The sequence below is a fragment of the Barbus barbus genome, assembly GCF_936440315.1.
Source record: "Barbus barbus genome assembly, chromosome: 30".
Lineage (NCBI taxonomy): Eukaryota > Metazoa > Chordata > Actinopteri > Cypriniformes > Cyprinidae > Barbus > Barbus barbus.
This window is the reverse complement of record NC_136758.1, coordinates 614779-633218: the sequence shown is the minus strand read 5'-3', so window position 1 is coordinate 633218 and position 18440 is coordinate 614779. Positions and strand designations below refer to the sequence as shown.

The 18440-nt window shown below is 43.0% G+C and overlaps 1 protein-coding gene across 3 annotated transcripts in view; it reads left to right on the top strand.

The window, feature by feature from the left end:
* Positions 1–310: 310 nt before the first annotated feature.
* The window catches only part of atxn3 (ataxin 3), a 53562-nt gene continuing 35432 nt past the window's right edge, over positions 311–18440 (top strand). For all 3 annotated transcript variants that reach the window (XM_079385362.1, XM_079385361.1, XM_079385360.1), the window contains exons 1-3: positions 311–378; positions 1099–1263; positions 1351–1395. In XM_079385362.1, the coding sequence (XP_079241488.1) occupies positions 355–378; positions 1099–1263; positions 1351–1395 (234 nt within the window). In that variant the 5' untranslated portion in view covers positions 311–354. The remainder of the gene's footprint in view (positions 379–1098; positions 1264–1350; positions 1396–18440) is intronic.

The following is an 18440-nucleotide window of genomic DNA, read 5'->3' as shown; positions in this document are numbered from 1 at the left end:
TGAACGCACCTGACGTCGTAATTACAATTTAAACACAAATGCTCTCAATTTCGTTCATTTGTCACGTGACAAACACAATAAAAGGAATCGTTCATGATCTCTAGCGAGGCTCCAGAACGGGTTGAAAACACCTTCTAACTGTCAATTACAGTCAAATATAATCAGTTATAATTTTGTGATTATTTAATATGCAATAAAAAACGACCATTTAAGAAGTGCTGTGTAATCCTAATCTGTACGTTTTACTTGGTCTCAGTTGTTTCATTCGACGTGTTTGTGTTTGGGGCGACTCTTATTTTGACATGTTCGGACGCGTGGTTGTTTCCGGCTATTCCGGCAGTCACACTTTCAAACATGGAGTCTATTTTCCACGAAAAAGTAAGGATCGGGTTTTAGCGAATTATATTTATGACACATATTTATATTTGTCACATGTGCATCACCCATAAATGAGAGATTCGTCAGCGTATCTTTACACGAAGGGGTTTATATATGAATGTTTGTTGGACTGTCAGCTATCAGACATGGACTGAAGATCTTTTATGTGTTTGTTTGCTGTCACTTTCATTATTCTCATGTTCTGTTTCCATAAACATCACAGTAACTACCTTTACAAACATGCACCATGCTGCTTTATTATAATCAGTAGCACTGAATGAATACTGCAGTGAGCTGAAATGAATACGATTAATACTGTAAGAAAGTGATGTTGTAAACTTGTAACCAGACCTATATTAGGATATTCTAATTATATGAACAGTGCTCAACAGAAACTGCTTGGGTATTGTTTGATAACAGATAAGAAGCTGTTAAAGCTGCCAAACCCTGGCTTGAGAACTCATATCTACACTGAAACGAACCAGATATCTCTTAAAAGTGTCACCCTTTCCTCTGTTCCCTCAAAAGGAGTTATTCCCAATCCTTAGTGCAATGTATTGTAACTTAAAAGTTGATTTTGAATGTCACTGTATTGTCTATTAACAGGCCGGGGAAGGGGTTTTATGTTTGTTTATTATGTGCATATAAGAAAGTCAATGTTGCAAGGTTATTTGATGATTTGTTTCTGAACAAGTGTTGCTGTGTGTGTGTGTCTTCCAGCAAGAGGGCTCTCTGTGTGCGCAGCACTGCTTGAACAACCTCCTGCAGGGAGAGTACTTCAGTCCGGTGGAGCTGTCGTCCATCGCGCACCAGCTGGATGAGGAGGAGCGCATGCGCATGGCTGAAGGAGGCGTCCAGACGGAGGAGTACAGGACCTTTCTGCAGGTGCTCCACTCACGGCTCGGTTCAAAGAACAAGTGTCACTGTTATACGAGATCACATCATAATACGCTTGTGTTCTACCATCTTTAGCAACCGTCGGGAAACATGGATGACAGCGGCTTCTTCTCCATTCAGGTGAGTCACGTTTCATTCACAGTAAAGCAGTTCATCCAAATACCCACACGTGCGGTCACTTGAGCACTCGACTGCTTAGATGACGTATTTCCTGTGTTTGGCCTGAGTGTCCAAGTGAGGATGAAGACCACAAGTGTCTCGAACTTTTCTTTACCTGATGGGACACACTTATAGTGTTATAAAAATCCAATAGCTTTATTTTTAATTGAAATCAACTTCTAAATGTCTGTTCAGTAGTCCCTATAACATGACACAATTTAATTTGTGGTGCTTCTGATTAAGTGATGAAAAACAGTTGCAAATGTAAAAATAAATATCACCACTACTCATCTTTGCACAAATAAAATGTGCAACACTTTGTTTTTCTACCAAATGATAAGTAATAACTAATTATATGAATATTTAACTTGCATTGGAAAGTTTTCCGTGAACTCTCGTGAGATCTCGGCAAAAATCTCACGATTTTTTCCAAAACGTGATGCATGATGGGATACCCTAAACCTTGAATAGCACTCCGGAGCGAATTTAGTGTTTTTTAGTGTGTGTTAAGGGCATTGCGCTTCGGCGTTTTAAAGACCTGGGACAGTCTTGCGCGCACACTCTCAAGTGGACAAGACCGAAAGTGTGGGTATTTGGACAAGGCAACCATGTGTTCATGAGAGAGCACTGCAGATGCAATCCTTCTTAATTCATGATACTGGTCTTTTTGTGCATGATTTTCCAAAGAATGAAAACATGTTTGTCTTTCATCTTACTGTTAAGACTCGCTCTACCACTGAGACAGCTTCCTTTTCATCATTTCCCCATCTGATGGTCTGAGTCTGCTGTGTTTTGTTGGTGTTTTGAGTGGATGTGCTGTGTTTTGAGTGGATGTGCTGTGTTTTGATGGTGTTTTGAGCGGATGCGCTGTGTTTTGATGGTGTTTTGAGCGGATGTGCTGTGTTTTGATGGTGTTTTGAGCGGATGCGCTGTGTTTTGATGGTGTTTTGAGCGGATGTGCTGTGTTTTGATGGTGTTTTGAGCGGATGTGCTGTGTTTTGATGGTGTTTTGAGCGGCTGCGCTGTGTTTTGATGGTGTTTTGAGCGGATGCGCTGTGTTTTGATGGTGTTTTGAGCGGATGCGCTGTGTTTTGATGGTGTTTTGAGCGGATGTGCTGTGTTTTGATGGTGTTTTGAGCGGATGCGCTGTGTTTTGATGGTGTTTTGAGCGGATGCGCTGTGTTTTGATGGTGTTTTGAGCGGATGTGCTGTGTTTTGATGGTGTTTTGAGCGGATACGCTGTGTTTTGATGGTGTTTTGAGCGGATGTGCTGTGTTTTGATGGTGTTTTGAGCGGATGCGCTGTGTTTTGATGGTGTTTTGAGCGGATGCGCTGTGTTTTGATGGTGTTTTGAGCGGATGCGCTGTGTTTTGATGGTGTTTTGAGCGGATGCGCTCTTTTGATGGTGTTTTGATTGGATGTACTGTTTTGATGGTGTTTTGAGTGGATTTGCTGTGTTTTGATGGTGTTTTGAGTGGATGTACTGTGTTTTGATGGTGTTTTGATTGGATGTACTGTGTTTTGATGGTGTTTTGAGCGGATGTGCTGTGTTTTGATGGTGTTTTGAGTGGATGTGCTGTGTTTTGATGGTGTTTTGAGCGGATGCGCTGTGTTTTGATGGTGTTTTGAGTGGATGCGCTCTTTTGATGGTGTTTTGAGTGGATGTGCTGTGTTTTGATGGTGTTTTGAGTGGATGTGCTGTTTTGATGGTGTTTTGAGCGGATGTGCTGTTTTGATGGTGTTTTGAGTGGATGTGCTGTGTTTTGATGGTGTTTTGAGTGGATGTGCTGTGTTTTGATGGTGTTTTGAGCGGATGTGCTGTGTTTTGATGGTGTTTTGAGTGGATGTGCTGTGTTTTGATGGTGTTTTGAGCGGATGCGCTCTTTTGATGGTGTTTTGATTGGATGTACTGTGTTTCGATGGTGTTTTGAGTGGATGTGCTGTGTTTTGATGGTGTTTTGAGTGGATGTGCTGTGTTTTGATGGTGTTTTGAGTGGATGCGCTCTTTTGATGATGTTTTGAGTGGATGTACTGTGTTTTGATGGTGTTTTGATTGGATGCACTGTGTTTTGATGGTGTTTTGAGTGGATGTGCTGTGTTTTGATGGTGTTTTGAGCGGATGCGCTCTTTTGATGGTGTTTTGAGTGGATGTGCTGTGTTTTGATGGTTTTTTGAGTGGATGTGCTGTGTTTTGATGGTGTTTTGAGCGGATGCGCTCTTTTGATGGTGTTTTGATTGGATGTACTGTGTTTCGATGGTGTTTTGAGTGGATGTGCTGTGTTTTGATGGTGTTTTGAGTGGATGCGCTCTTTTGATGGTGTTTTGAGTGGATGTGCTGTGTTTTGATGGTGTTTTGAGTGGATGTGCTGTTTTGATGGTGTTTTGAGCGGATGTGCTGTTTTGATGGTGTTTTGAGTGGATGTGCTGTGTTTTGATGGTGTTTTGAGTGGATGTGCTGTGTTTTGATGGTGTTTTGAGCGGATGCGCTCTTTTGATGGTGTTTTGATTGGATGTACTGTGTTTCGATGGTGTTTTGAGTGGATGTGCTGTGTTTTGATGGTGTTTTGAGTGGATGTGCTGTGTTTTGATGGTGTTTTGAGTGGATGCGCTCTTTTGATGGTGTTTTGAGTGGATGTACTGTGTTTTGATGGTGTTTTGATTGGATGCGCTGTGTTTTGATGGTGTTTTGATTGGATGCGCTGTGTTTTGATGGTGTTTTGAGTGGATGTGCTGTGTTTTGATGGTGTTTTGAGCGGATGTGCTGTGTGTTGATGGTGTTTTGATTGGATGCGCTGTGTTTTGTTGGTGTTTTGAGTGGATGTGCTGTGTTTTGATGGTGTTTTGAGCGGATGTGCTGTGTTTTGATGGTGTTTTGAGTGGATGTGCTGTGTTTTGATGGTGTTTTGAGCGGATGTGCTGTGTTTTGATGGTGTTTTGAGCGGATGCGCTGTGTTTTGATGGTGTTTTGAGCGGATGCGCTGTGTTTTGATGGTGTTTTGATTGGATGCGCTGTGTTTTGTTGATGTTTTGAGTGGATGCGCTGTGTTTTGATGGTGTTTTGAGCGGATGTGCTGTGTTTTGATGGTGTTTTGAGCGGATGTGCTGTGTTTTGATGGTGTTTTGAGCGGATGTGCTGTTTTGATGGTGTTTTGAGCGGATGTGCTGTGTTTTGATGGTGTTTTGAGTGGATGCGCTCTTTTGATGGTGTGTTGAGTGGATGCGCTGTGTTTTGATGGTGTGTTGAGTGGATGCGCTCTTTTGATGGTGTTTTGAGTGGATGTGCTGTGTTTTGATGGTGTGTTGAGTGGATGTGCTGTGTTTTGATGGTGTTTTGAATGGATGTACTGTGTTTTGATGGTGTGTTGAGTGGATGCGCTGTTTTGATGGTGTTTTGAATGGATGTACAGTGTTTTGATGGTGTTTTGAATGGATGTACAGTGTTTTGATGGTGTTTTGAGTGGATGCGCTCTTTTGATGGTGTGTTGAGTGGATGCGCTGTGTTTTGATGGTGTTTTGAGTGGATGCGCTCTTTTGATGGTGTTTTGAGTGGATGCGCTCTTTTGATGGTGTTTTGAGTGGATGTGCTGTGTTTTGATGGTGTTTTGAGTGGATGTGCTGTGTTTTGATGGTGTTTTGAGTGGATGTGCTGTGTTTTGATGGTGTTTTGAGCGGATGTGCTGTGTTTTGATGGTGTTTTGAGCGGATGTGCTGTGTTTTGATGGTGTTTTGAGCGGATGTGCTGTGTTTTGATGGTGTTTTGAGTGGATGTGCTGTTTTGATGGTGTTTTGAGCGGATGTGCTGTTTTGATGGTGTTTTGAGTGGATGTGCTGTGTTTTGATGGTGTTTTGATTGGATGTACTGTGTTTTGATGGTGTTTTGAGTGGATGCGCTCTTTTGATGGTGTGTTGAGTGGATGCGCTGTGTTTTGATGGTGTGTTGAGTGGATGCGCTCTTTTGATGGTGTTTTGAGTGGATGTGCTGTGTTTTGATGGTGTGTTGAGTGGATGTACTGTGTTTTGATGGTGTGTTGAGCGGATGCGCTCTTTTGATGGTGTTTTGAGCGGATGCGCTGTGTTTTGATGGTGTTTTGAGCGGATGCGCTGTGTTTTGATGGTGTTTTGAGCGGATGTGCTGTGTTTTGATGGTGTTTTGAGCGGATGTGCTGTGTTTTGATGGTGTTTTGAGCGGCTGCGCTGTGTTTTGATGGTGTTTTGAGCGGATGCGCTGTGTTTTGATGGTGTTTTGAGCGGATGCGCTGTGTTTTGATGGTGTTTTGAGCGGATGTGCTGTGTTTTGATGGTGTTTTGAGTGGATGTGCTGTGTTTTGATGGTGTTTTGAGTGGATGTGCTGTGTTTTGATGGTGTTTTGAGCGGATGTGCTGTGTTTTGATGGTGTTTTGAGTGGATGTGCTGTGTTTTGATGGTGTTTTGAGCGGATGCGCTCTTTTGATGGTGTTTTGATTGGATGTACTGTGTTTCGATGGTGTTTTGAGTGGATGTGCTGTGTTTTGATGGTGTTTTGAGTGGATGTGCTGTGTTTTGATGGTGTTTTGAGTGGATGCGCTCTTTTGATGATGTTTTGAGTGGATGTACTGTGTTTTGATGGTGTTTTGATTGGATGCACTGTGTTTTGATGGTGTTTTGAGTGGATGTGCTGTGTTTTGATGGTGTTTTGAGCGGATGCGCTCTTTTGATGGTGTTTTGAGTGGATGTGCTGTGTTTTGATGGTGTTTTGAGTGGATGTGCTGTGTTTTGATGGTGTTTTGAGCGGATGCGCTCTTTTGATGGTGTTTTGATTGGATGTACTGTGTTTCGATGGTGTTTTGAGTGGATGTGCTGTGTTTTGATGGTGTTTTGAGTGGATGCGCTCTTTTGATGGTGTTTTGAGTGGATGTGCTGTGTTTTGAGTGGATGTGCTGTTTTGATGGTGTTTTGAGCGGATGTGCTGTTTTGATGGTGTTTTGAGTGGATGTGCTGTGTTTTGATGGTGTTTTGAGTGGATGTGCTGTGTTTTGATGGTGTTTTGAGCGGATGCGCTCTTTTGATGGTGTTTTGATTGGATGTACTGTGTTTCGATGGTGTTTTGAGTGGATGTGCTGTGTTTTGATGGTGTTTTGAGTGGATGTGCTGTGTTTTGATGGTGTTTTGAGTGGATGCGCTCTTTTGATGGTGTTTTGATTGGATGCGCTGTGTTTTGATGGTGTTTTGATTGGATGCGCTGTGTTTTGATGGTGTTTTGATTGGATGCGCTGTGTTTTGATGGTGTTTTGAGTGGATGTGCTGTGTTTTGATGGTGTTTTGAGCGGATGTGCTGTGTGTTGATGGTGTTTTGATTGGATGCGCTGTGTTTTGTTGGTGTTTTGAGTGGATGTGCTGTGTTTTGATGGTGTTTTGAGCGGATGTGCTGTGTTTTGATGGTGTTTTGAGTGGATGTGCTGTGTTTTGATGGTGTTTTGAGCGGATTTGCTGTGTTTTGATGGTGTTTTGAGCGGATGTGCTGTGTTTTGATGGTGTTTTGAGCGGATGCGCTGTGTTTTGATGGTGTTTTGAGCGGATGCGCTGTGTTTTGATGGTGTTTTGATTGGATGCGCTGTGTTTTGTTGATGTTTTGAGTGGATGTGCTGTGTTTTGATGGTGTTTTGAGCGGATGTGCTGTGTTTTGATGGTGTTTTGAGCGGATGTGCTGTGTTTTGATGGTGTTTTGAGCGGATGTGCTGTTTTGATGGTGTTTTGAGCGGATGTGCTGTGTTTTGATGGTGTTTTGAGTGGATGCGCTCTTTTGATGGTGTGTTGAGTGGATGCGCTGTGTTTTGATGGTGTGTTGAGTGGATGCGCTCTTTTGATGGTGTTTTGAGTGGATGTGCTGTGTTTTGATGGTGTGTTGAGTGGATGTGCTGTGTTTTGATGGTGTTTTGAATGGATGTACTGTGTTTTGATGGTGTGTTGAGTGGATGCGCTGTTTTGATGGTGTTTTGAATGGATGTACAGTGTTTTGATGGTGTTTTGAATGGATGTACAGTGTTTTGATGGTGTTTTGAGTGGATGCGCTCTTTTGATGGTGTGTTGAGTGGATGCGCTGTGTTTTGATGGTGTTTTGAGTGGATGCGCTCTTTTGATGGTGTTTTGAGTGGATGCGCTCTTTTGATGGTGTTTTGAGTGGATGTGCTGTGTTTTGATGGTGTTTTGAGCGAATGCGCTGTGTTTTGATGGTGTTTTGAGCGGATGTGCTGTGTTTTGATGGTGTTTTGAGCGGATGCGCTCTTTTGATGGTGTTTTGATTGGATGTACTGTTTTGATGGTGTTTTGAGTGGATTTGCTGTGTTTTGATGGTGTTTTGAGTGGATGTACTGTGTTTTGATGGTGTTTTGATTGGATGTACTGTGTTTTGATGGTGTTTTGAGCGGATGTGCTGTGTTTTGATGGTGTTTTGAGTGGATGTGCTGTGTTTTGATGGTGTTTTGAGCGGATGCGCTGTGTTTTGATGGTGTTTTGAGTGGATGCGCTCTTTTGATGGTGTTTTGAGTGGATGTGCTGTGTTTTGATGGTGTTTTGAGTGGATGTGCTGTTTTGATGGTGTTTTGAGCGGATGTGCTGTTTTGATGGTGTTTTGAGTGGATGTGCTGTGTTTTGATGGTGTTTTGAGTGGATGTGCTGTGTTTTGATGGTGTTTTGAGCGGATGTGCTGTGTTTTGATGGTGTTTTGAGTGGATGTGCTGTGTTTTGATGGTGTTTTGAGCGGATGCGCTCTTTTGATGGTGTTTTGATTGGATGTACTGTGTTTCGATGGTGTTTTGAGTGGATGTGCTGTGTTTTGATGGTGTTTTGAGTGGATGTGCTGTGTTTTGATGGTGTTTTGAGTGGATGCGCTCTTTTGATGATGTTTTGAGTGGATGTACTGTGTTTTGATGGTGTTTTGATTGGATGCACTGTGTTTTGATGGTGTTTTGAGTGGATGTGCTGTGTTTTGATGGTGTTTTGAGCGGATGCGCTCTTTTGATGGTGTTTTGAGTGGATGTGCTGTGTTTTGATGGTGTTTTGAGTGGATGTGCTGTGTTTTGATGGTGTTTTGAGCGGATGCGCTCTTTTGATGGTGTTTTGATTGGATGTACTGTGTTTCGATGGTGTTTTGAGTGGATGTGCTGTGTTTTGATGGTGTTTTGAGTGGATGCGCTCTTTTGATGGTGTTTTGAGTGGATGTGCTGTGTTTTGATGGTGTTTTGAGTGGATGTGCTGTTTTGATGGTGTTTTGAGTGGATGTGCTGTGTTTTGATGGTGTTTTGAGTGGATGTGCTGTGTTTTGATGGTGTTTTGAGTGGATGCGCTCTTTTGATGGTGTTTTGAGTGGATGTACTGTGTTTTGATGGTGTTTTGATTGGATGCGCTGTGTTTTGATGGTGTTTTGATTGGATGCGCTGTGTTTTGATGGTGTTTTGAGTGGATGTGCTGTGTTTTGATGGTGTTTTGAGCGGATGTGCTGTGTGTTGATGGTGTTTTGATTGGATGCGCTGTGTTTTGTTGGTGTTTTGAGTGGATGTGCTGTGTTTTGATGGTGTTTTGAGCGGATGTGCTGTGTTTTGATGGTGTTTTGAGTGGATGTGCTGTGTTTTGATGGTGTTTTGAGCGGATTTGCTGTGTTTTGATGGTGTTTTGAGCGGATGTGCTGTGTTTTGATGGTGTTTTGAGCGGATGCGCTGTGTTTTGATGGTGTTTTGAGCGGATGCGCTGTGTTTTGATGGTGTTTTGATTGGATGCGCTGTGTTTTGTTGATGTTTTGAGTGGATGTGCTGTGTTTTGATGGTGTTTTGAGCGGATGTGCTGTGTTTTGATGGTGTTTTGAGCGGATGTGCTGTTTTGATGGTGTTTTGAGTGGATGCGCTCTTTTGATGGTGTTTTGAGTGGATGTACTGTGTTTTGATGGTGTTTTGATTGGATGCGCTGTGTTTTGATGGTGTTTTGATTGGATGCGCTGTGTTTTGATGGTGTTTTGAGTGGATGTGCTGTGTTTTGATGGTGTTTTGAGCGGATGTGCTGTGTGTTGATGGTGTTTTGATTGGATGCGCTGTGTTTTGTTGGTGTTTTGAGTGGATGTGCTGTGTTTTGATGGTGTTTTGAGCGGATGTGCTGTGTTTTGATGGTGTTTTGAGTGGATGTGCTGTGTTTTGATGGTGTTTTGAGCGGATGTGCTGTGTTTTGATGGTGTTTTGAGCGGATGCGCTGTGTTTTGATGGTGTTTTGAGCGGATGCGCTGTGTTTTGATGGTGTTTTGATTGGATGCGCTGTGTTTTGTTGATGTTTTGAGTGGATGCGCTGTGTTTTGATGGTGTTTTGAGCGGATGTGCTGTGTTTTGATGGTGTTTTGAGCGGATGTGCTGTGTTTTGATGGTGTTTTGAGCGGATGTGCTGTTTTGATGGTGTTTTGAGCGGATGTGCTGTGTTTTGATGGTGTTTTGAGTGGATGCGCTCTTTTGATGGTGTGTTGAGTGGATGCGCTGTGTTTTGATGGTGTGTTGAGTGGATGCGCTCTTTTGATGGTGTTTTGAGTGGATGTGCTGTGTTTTGATGGTGTGTTGAGTGGATGTGCTGTGTTTTGATGGTGTTTTGAATGGATGTACTGTGTTTTGATGGTGTGTTGAGTGGATGCGCTGTTTTGATGGTGTTTTGAATGGATGTACAGTGTTTTGATGGTGTTTTGAATGGATGTACAGTGTTTTGATGGTGTTTTGAGTGGATGCGCTCTTTTGATGGTGTGTTGAGTGGATGCGCTGTGTTTTGATGGTGTTTTGAGTGGATGCGCTCTTTTGATGGTGTTTTGAGTGGATGCGCTCTTTTGATGGTGTTTTGAGTGGATGTGCTGTGTTTTGATGGTGTTTTGAGTGGATGTGCTGTGTTTTGATGGTGTTTTGAGTGGATGTGCTGTGTTTTGATGGTGTTTTGAGCGGATGTGCTGTGTTTTGATGGTGTTTTGAGCGGATGTGCTGTGTTTTGATGGTGTTTTGAGCGGATGTGCTGTGTTTTGATGGTGTTTTGAGTGGATGTGCTGTTTTGATGGTGTTTTGAGCGGATGTGCTGTTTTGATGGTGTTTTGAGTGATGTGCTGTGTTTTGATGGTGTTTTGATTGGATGTACTGTGTTTTGATGGTGTTTTGAGTGGATGCGCTCTTTTGATGGTGTGTTGAGTGGATGCGCTGTGTTTTGATGGTGTGTTGAGTGGATGCGCTCTTTTGATGGTGTTTTGAGTGGATGTGCTGTGTTTTGATGGTGTGTTGAGTGGATGTACTGTGTTTTGATGGTGTGTTGAGCGGATGCGCTCTTTTGATGGTGTTTTGAGCGGATGCGCTGTGTTTTGATGGTGTTTTGAGCGGATGCGCTGTGTTTTGATGGTGTTTTGAGCGGATGTGCTGTGTTTTGATGGTGTTTTGAGCGGATGTGCTGTGTTTTGATGGTGTTTTGAGCGGCTGCGCTGTGTTTTGATGGTGTTTTGAGCGGATGCGCTGTGTTTTGATGGTGTTTTGAGCGGATGCGCTGTGTTTTGATGGTGTTTTGAGCGGATGTGCTGTGTTTTGATGGTGTTTTGAGTGGATGTGCTGTGTTTTGATGGTGTTTTGAGTGGATGTGCTGTGTTTTGATGGTGTTTTGAGCGGATGTGCTGTGTTTTGATGGTGTTTTGAGTGGATGTGCTGTGTTTTGATGGTGTTTTGAGCGGATGCGCTCTTTTGATGGTGTTTTGATTGGATGTACTGTGTTTCGATGGTGTTTTGAGTGGATGTGCTGTGTTTTGATGGTGTTTTGAGTGGATGTGCTGTGTTTTGATGGTGTTTTGAGTGGATGCGCTCTTTTGATGATGTTTTGAGTGGATGTACTGTGTTTTGATGGTGTTTTGATTGGATGCACTGTGTTTTGATGGTGTTTTGAGTGGATGTGCTGTGTTTTGATGGTGTTTTGAGCGGATGCGCTCTTTTGATGGTGTTTTGAGTGGATGTGCTGTGTTTTGATGGTGTTTTGAGTGGATGTGCTGTGTTTTGATGGTGTTTTGAGCGGATGCGCTCTTTTGATGGTGTTTTGATTGGATGTACTGTGTTTCGATGGTGTTTTGAGTGGATGTGCTGTGTTTTGATGGTGTTTTGAGTGGATGCGCTCTTTTGATGGTGTTTTGAGTGGATGTGCTGTGTTTTGAGTGGATGTGCTGTTTTGATGGTGTTTTGAGCGGATGTGCTGTTTTGATGGTGTTTTGAGTGGATGTGCTGTGTTTTGATGGTGTTTTGAGTGGATGTGCTGTGTTTTGATGGTGTTTTGAGCGGATGCGCTCTTTTGATGGTGTTTTGATTGGATGTACTGTGTTTCGATGGTGTTTTGAGTGGATGTGCTGTGTTTTGATGGTGTTTTGAGTGGATGTGCTGTGTTTTGATGGTGTTTTGAGTGGATGCGCTCTTTTGATGGTGTTTTGATTGGATGCGCTGTGTTTTGATGGTGTTTTGATTGGATGCGCTGTGTTTTGATGGTGTTTTGATTGGATGCGCTGTGTTTTGATGGTGTTTTGAGTGGATGTGCTGTGTTTTGATGGTGTTTTGAGCGGATGTGCTGTGTGTTGATGGTGTTTTGATTGGATGCGCTGTGTTTTGTTGGTGTTTTGAGTGGATGTGCTGTGTTTTGATGGTGTTTTGAGCGGATGTGCTGTGTTTTGATGGTGTTTTGAGTGGATGTGCTGTGTTTTGATGGTGTTTTGAGCGGATTTGCTGTGTTTTGATGGTGTTTTGAGCGGATGTGCTGTGTTTTGATGGTGTTTTGAGCGGATGCGCTGTGTTTTGATGGTGTTTTGAGCGGATGCGCTGTGTTTTGATGGTGTTTTGATTGGATGCGCTGTGTTTTGTTGATGTTTTGAGTGGATGTGCTGTGTTTTGATGGTGTTTTGAGCGGATGTGCTGTGTTTTGATGGTGTTTTGAGCGGATGTGCTGTGTTTTGATGGTGTTTTGAGCGGATGTGCTGTTTTGATGGTGTTTTGAGCGGATGTGCTGTGTTTTGATGGTGTTTTGAGTGGATGCGCTCTTTTGATGGTGTGTTGAGTGGATGCGCTGTGTTTTGATGGTGTGTTGAGTGGATGCGCTCTTTTGATGGTGTTTTGAGTGGATGTGCTGTGTTTTGATGGTGTGTTGAGTGGATGTGCTGTGTTTTGATGGTGTTTTGAATGGATGTACTGTGTTTTGATGGTGTGTTGAGTGGATGCGCTGTTTTGATGGTGTTTTGAATGGATGTACAGTGTTTTGATGGTGTTTTGAATGGATGTACAGTGTTTTGATGGTGTTTTGAGTGGATGCGCTCTTTTGATGGTGTGTTGAGTGGATGCGCTGTGTTTTGATGGTGTTTTGAGTGGATGCGCTCTTTTGATGGTGTTTTGAGTGGATGCGCTCTTTTGATGGTGTTTTGAGTGGATGTGCTGTGTTTTGATGGTGTTTTGAGCGAATGCGCTGTGTTTTGATGGTGTTTTGAGCGGATGTGCTGTGTTTTGATGGTGTTTTGAGCGGATGCGCTCTTTTGATGGTGTTTTGATTGGATGTACTGTTTTGATGGTGTTTTGAGTGGATTTGCTGTGTTTTGATGGTGTTTTGAGTGGATGTACTGTGTTTTGATGGTGTTTTGATTGGATGTACTGTGTTTTGATGGTGTTTTGAGCGGATGTGCTGTGTTTTGATGGTGTTTTGAGTGGATGTGCTGTGTTTTGATGGTGTTTTGAGCGGATGCGCTGTGTTTTGATGGTGTTTTGAGTGGATGCGCTCTTTTGATGGTGTTTTGAGTGGATGTGCTGTGTTTTGATGGTGTTTTGAGTGGATGTGCTGTTTTGATGGTGTTTTGAGCGGATGTGCTGTTTTGATGGTGTTTTGAGTGGATGTGCTGTGTTTTGATGGTGTTTTGAGTGGATGTGCTGTGTTTTGATGGTGTTTTGAGCGGATGTGCTGTGTTTTGATGGTGTTTTGAGTGGATGTGCTGTGTTTTGATGGTGTTTTGAGCGGATGCGCTCTTTTGATGGTGTTTTGATTGGATGTACTGTGTTTCGATGGTGTTTTGAGTGGATGTGCTGTGTTTTGATGGTGTTTTGAGTGGATGTGCTGTGTTTTGATGGTGTTTTGAGTGGATGCGCTCTTTTGATGATGTTTTGAGTGGATGTACTGTGTTTTGATGGTGTTTTGATTGGATGCACTGTGTTTTGATGGTGTTTTGAGTGGATGTGCTGTGTTTTGATGGTGTTTTGAGCGGATGCGCTCTTTTGATGGTGTTTTGAGTGGATGTGCTGTGTTTTGATGGTGTTTTGAGTGGATGTGCTGTGTTTTGATGGTGTTTTGAGCGGATGCGCTCTTTTGATGGTGTTTTGATTGGATGTACTGTGTTTCGATGGTGTTTTGAGTGGATGTGCTGTGTTTTGATGGTGTTTTGAGTGGATGCGCTCTTTTGATGGTGTTTTGAGTGGATGTGCTGTGTTTTGATGGTGTTTTGAGTGGATGTGCTGTTTTGATGGTGTTTTGAGTGGATGTGCTGTGTTTTGATGGTGTTTTGAGTGGATGTGCTGTGTTTTGATGGTGTTTTGAGTGGATGCGCTCTTTTGATGGTGTTTTGAGTGGATGTACTGTGTTTTGATGGTGTTTTGATTGGATGCGCTGTGTTTTGATGGTGTTTTGATTGGATGCGCTGTGTTTTGATGGTGTTTTGAGTGGATGTGCTGTGTTTTGATGGTGTTTTGAGCGGATGTGCTGTGTGTTGATGGTGTTTTGATTGGATGCGCTGTGTTTTGTTGGTGTTTTGAGTGGATGTGCTGTGTTTTGATGGTGTTTTGAGCGGATGTGCTGTGTTTTGATGGTGTTTTGAGTGGATGTGCTGTGTTTTGATGGTGTTTTGAGCGGATTTGCTGTGTTTTGATGGTGTTTTGAGCGGATGTGCTGTGTTTTGATGGTGTTTTGAGCGGATGCGCTGTGTTTTGATGGTGTTTTGAGCGGATGCGCTGTGTTTTGATGGTGTTTTGATTGGATGCGCTGTGTTTTGTTGATGTTTTGAGTGGATGTGCTGTGTTTTGATGGTGTTTTGAGCGGATGTGCTGTGTTTTGATGGTGTTTTGAGCGGATGTGCTGTTTTGATGGTGTTTTGAGCGGATGTGCTGTGTTTTGATGGTGTTTTGAGTGGATGCGCTCTTTTGATGGTGTGTTGAGTGGATGCGCTGTGTTTTGATGGTGTGTTGAGTGGATGCGCTCTTTTGATGGTGTTTTGAGTGGATGTGCTGTGTTTTGATGGTGTGTTGAGTGGATGTGCTGTGTTTTGATGGTGTTTTGAATGGATCTACTGTGTTTTGATGGTGTGTTGAGTGGATGCGCTGTTTTGATGGTGTTTTGAATGGATGTACAGTGTTTTGATGGTGTTTTGAATGGATGTACAGTGTTTTGATGGTGTTTTGAGTGGATGCGCTCTTTTGATGGTGTGTTGAGTGGATGCGCTGTGTTTTGATGGTGTTTTGAGTGGATGCGCTCTTTTGATGGTGTTTTGAGTGGATGCGCTCTTTTGATGGTGTTTTGAGTGGATGTGCTGTGTTTTGATGGTGTTTTGAGTGGATGTGCTGTGTTTTGATGGTGTTTTGAGTGGATGTGCTGTGTTTTGATGGTGTTTTGAGTGGATGTGCTGTGTTTTGATGGTGTTTTGAGCGGATGTGCTGTGTTTTGATGGTGTTTTGAGCGGATGTGCTGTGTTTTGATGGTGTTTTGAGTGGATGTGCTGTTTTGATGGTGTTTTGAGCGGATGTGCTGTTTTGATGGTGTTTTGAGTGGATGTGCTGTGTTTTGATGGTGTTTTGATTGGATGTACTGTGTTTTGATGGTGTTTTGAGTGGATGCGCTCTTTTGATGGTGTGTTGAGTGGATGCGCTGTGTTTTGATGGTGTGTTGAGTGGATGCGCTCTTTTGATGGTGTTTTGAGTGGATGTGCTGTGTTTTGATGGTGTGTTGAGTGGATGTACTGTGTTTTGATGGTGTGTTGAGTGGATGCGCTGTTTTGATGGTGTTTTGAATGGATGTACAGTGTTTTGATGGTGTTTTGAATGGATGTACAGTGTTTTGATGGTGTTTTGAGTGGATGCGCTCTTTTGATGGTGTGTTGAGTGGATGCGCTGTGTTTTGATGGTGTTTTGAGTGGATGCGCTCTTTTGATGGTGTTTTGAGTGGATGTGCTGTGTTTTGATGGTGTTTTGAGTGGATGCGCTGTTTTGATGGTGTTTTGAATGGATGTACAGTGTTTTGATGGTGTTTTGAGCGGATGTGCTGTATTTTGATGGTGTTTTGAGCGGATGCGCTGTTTTGATGGTGTTTTGAATGGATGTACAGTGTTTTGATGGTGTTTTGAGCGGATGTGCTGTTTTGATGGTGTTTTGAGCGGATGTGCTGTGTTTTGATGGTGTTTTGAGTGGATGTGCTGTGTTTTGATGGTGTTTTGAATGGATGTGCTGTGTTTTGATGGTGTTTTGAGCGGATGCGCTCTTTTGATGGTGTTTTGAGCGGATGTGCTGTGTTTTGATGGTGTTTTGAGTGGATGTGCTGTGTTTTGATGGTGTTTTGAGCGGATGCGCTCTTTTGATGGTGTTTTGAGCGGATGTGCTGTGTTTTGATGGTGTTTTGAGCGGATGCGCTCTTTTGATGGTGTTTTGAGCGGATGTGCTGTGTTTTGATGGTGTTTTGAGTGGATGTGCTGTGTTTTGATGGTGTTTTGAGCGGATGCGCTGTTTTGATGGTGTTTTGAATGGATGCGCTGTGTTTTGATGGTGTTTTGATTGGATGCGCTATGTTTTGATGGTGTTTTGAGTGGATGTGCTGTGTTTTGATGGTGTGTTGAGTGGATGCGCTCTTTTGATGGTGTTTTGAGTGGATGTGCTGTGTTTTGATGGTGTTTTGAGCGGATGCGCTGTTTTGATGGTGTTTTGAATGGATGTACAGTGTTTTGATGGTGTTTTGAGCGGATGCGCTGTGTTTTGATGGTGTTTTGAGCGGATGTGCTGTGTTTTGATGGTGTTTTGAGTGGATGTGCTGTGTTTTGAATGGATGTACTGTGTTTTGATGGTGTTTTGAGCGGATGCGCTGTGTTTTGATGGTGTTTTGAGTGGATGCGCTCTTTTGATGGTGTTTTGAGTGGATGTGCTGTGTTTTGATGGTGTGTTTTGATGGTGTTTTGAATGGATGCACTGTGTTTTGATGGTGTTTTGATTGGATGTGCTGTGTTTTGATGGTGTGTTTTGATGGTGTTTTGAATGGATGTGCTGTGTTTTGAGCGGATGTGCTGTGTTTTGATGGTGTTTTGAGCGGCTGCGCTGTGTTTTGATGGTGTTTTGAGCGGATGCGCTGTGTTTTGATGGTGTTTTGAGCGGATGCGCTGTGTTTTGATGGTGTTTTGAGCGGATGTGCTGTGTTTTGATGGTGTTTTGAGCGGATGCGCTCTTTTGATGGTGTTTTGATTGGATGTACTGTTTTGATGGTGTTTTGAGTGGATTTGCTGTGTTTTGATGGTGTTTTGAGTGGATGTACTGTGTTTTGATGGTGTTTTGATTGGATGTACTGTGTTTTGATGGTGTTTTGAGCGGATGTGCTGTGTTTTGATGGTGTTTTGAGTGGATGTGCTGTGTTTTGATGGTGTTTTGAGCGGATGCGCTGTGTTTTGATGGTGTTTTGAGTGGATGCGCTCTTTTGATGGTGTTTTGAGTGGATGTGCTGTGTTTTGATGGTGTTTTGAGTGGATGTGCTGTTTTGATGGTGTTTTGAGCGGATGTGCTGTTTTGATGGTGTTTTGAGTGGATGTGCTGTGTTTTGATGGTGTTTTGAGTGGATGTGCTGTGTTTTGATGGTGTTTTGAGCGGATGCGCTCTTTTGATGGTGTTTTGATTGGATGTACTGTGTTTCGATGGTGTTTTGAGTGGATGTGCTGTGTTTTGATGGTGTTTTGAGTGGATGTGCTGTGTTTTGATGGTGTTTTGAGTGGATGCGCTCTTTTGATGGTGTTTTGAGTGGATGTACTGTGTTTTGATGGTGTTTTGATTGGATGCACTGTGTTTTGATGGTGTTTTGAGTGGATGTGCTGTGTTTTGATGGTGTTTTGAGCGGATGTGCTGTGTTTTGATGGTGTTTTGAGCGGATGCGCTGTGTTTTGATGGTGTTTTGAGTGGATGTGCTGTGTTTTGATGGTGTTTTGAGTGGATGTGCTGTGTTTTGATGGTGTTTTGAGCGGATGCGCTCTTTTGATGGTGTTTTGAGTGGATGTGCTGTGTTTTGATGGTGTTTTGAGTGGATGTGCTGTGTTTTGATGGTGTTTTGAGCGGATGCGCTCTTTTGATGGTGTTTTGATTGGATGTACTGTGTTTCGATGGTGTTTTGAGTGGATGTGCTGTGTTTTGATGGTGTTTTGAGTGGATGCGCTCTTTTGATGGTGTTTTGAGTGGATGTGCTGTGTTTTGATGGTGTTTTGAGCGGATGTGCTGTTTTGATGGTGTTTTGAGTGGATGTGCTGTGTTTTGATGGTGTTTTGAGTGGATGTGCTGTGTTTTGATGGTGTTTTGAGCGGATGCGCTCTTTTGATGGTGTTTTGATTGGATGTACTGTGTTTCGATGGTGTTTTGAGTGGATGTGCTGTGTTTTGATGGTGTTTTGAGTGGATGTGCTGTGTTTTGATGGTGTTTTGAGTGGATGCGCTCTTTTGATGGTGTTTTGAGTGGATGTACTGTGTTTTGATGGTGTTTTGATTGGATGCGCTGTGTTTTGATGGTGTTTTGATTGGATGCGCTGTGTTTTGATGGTGTTTTGAGTGGATGTGCTGTGTTTTGATGGTGTTTTGAGCGGATGTGCTGTGTGTTGATGGTGTTTTGATTGGATGCGCTGTGTTTTGTTGGTGTTTTGAGTGGATGTGCTGTGTTTTGATGGTGTTTTGAGCGGATGTGCTGTGTTTTGATGGTGTTTTGAGTGGATGTGCTGTGTTTTGATGGTGTTTTGAGCG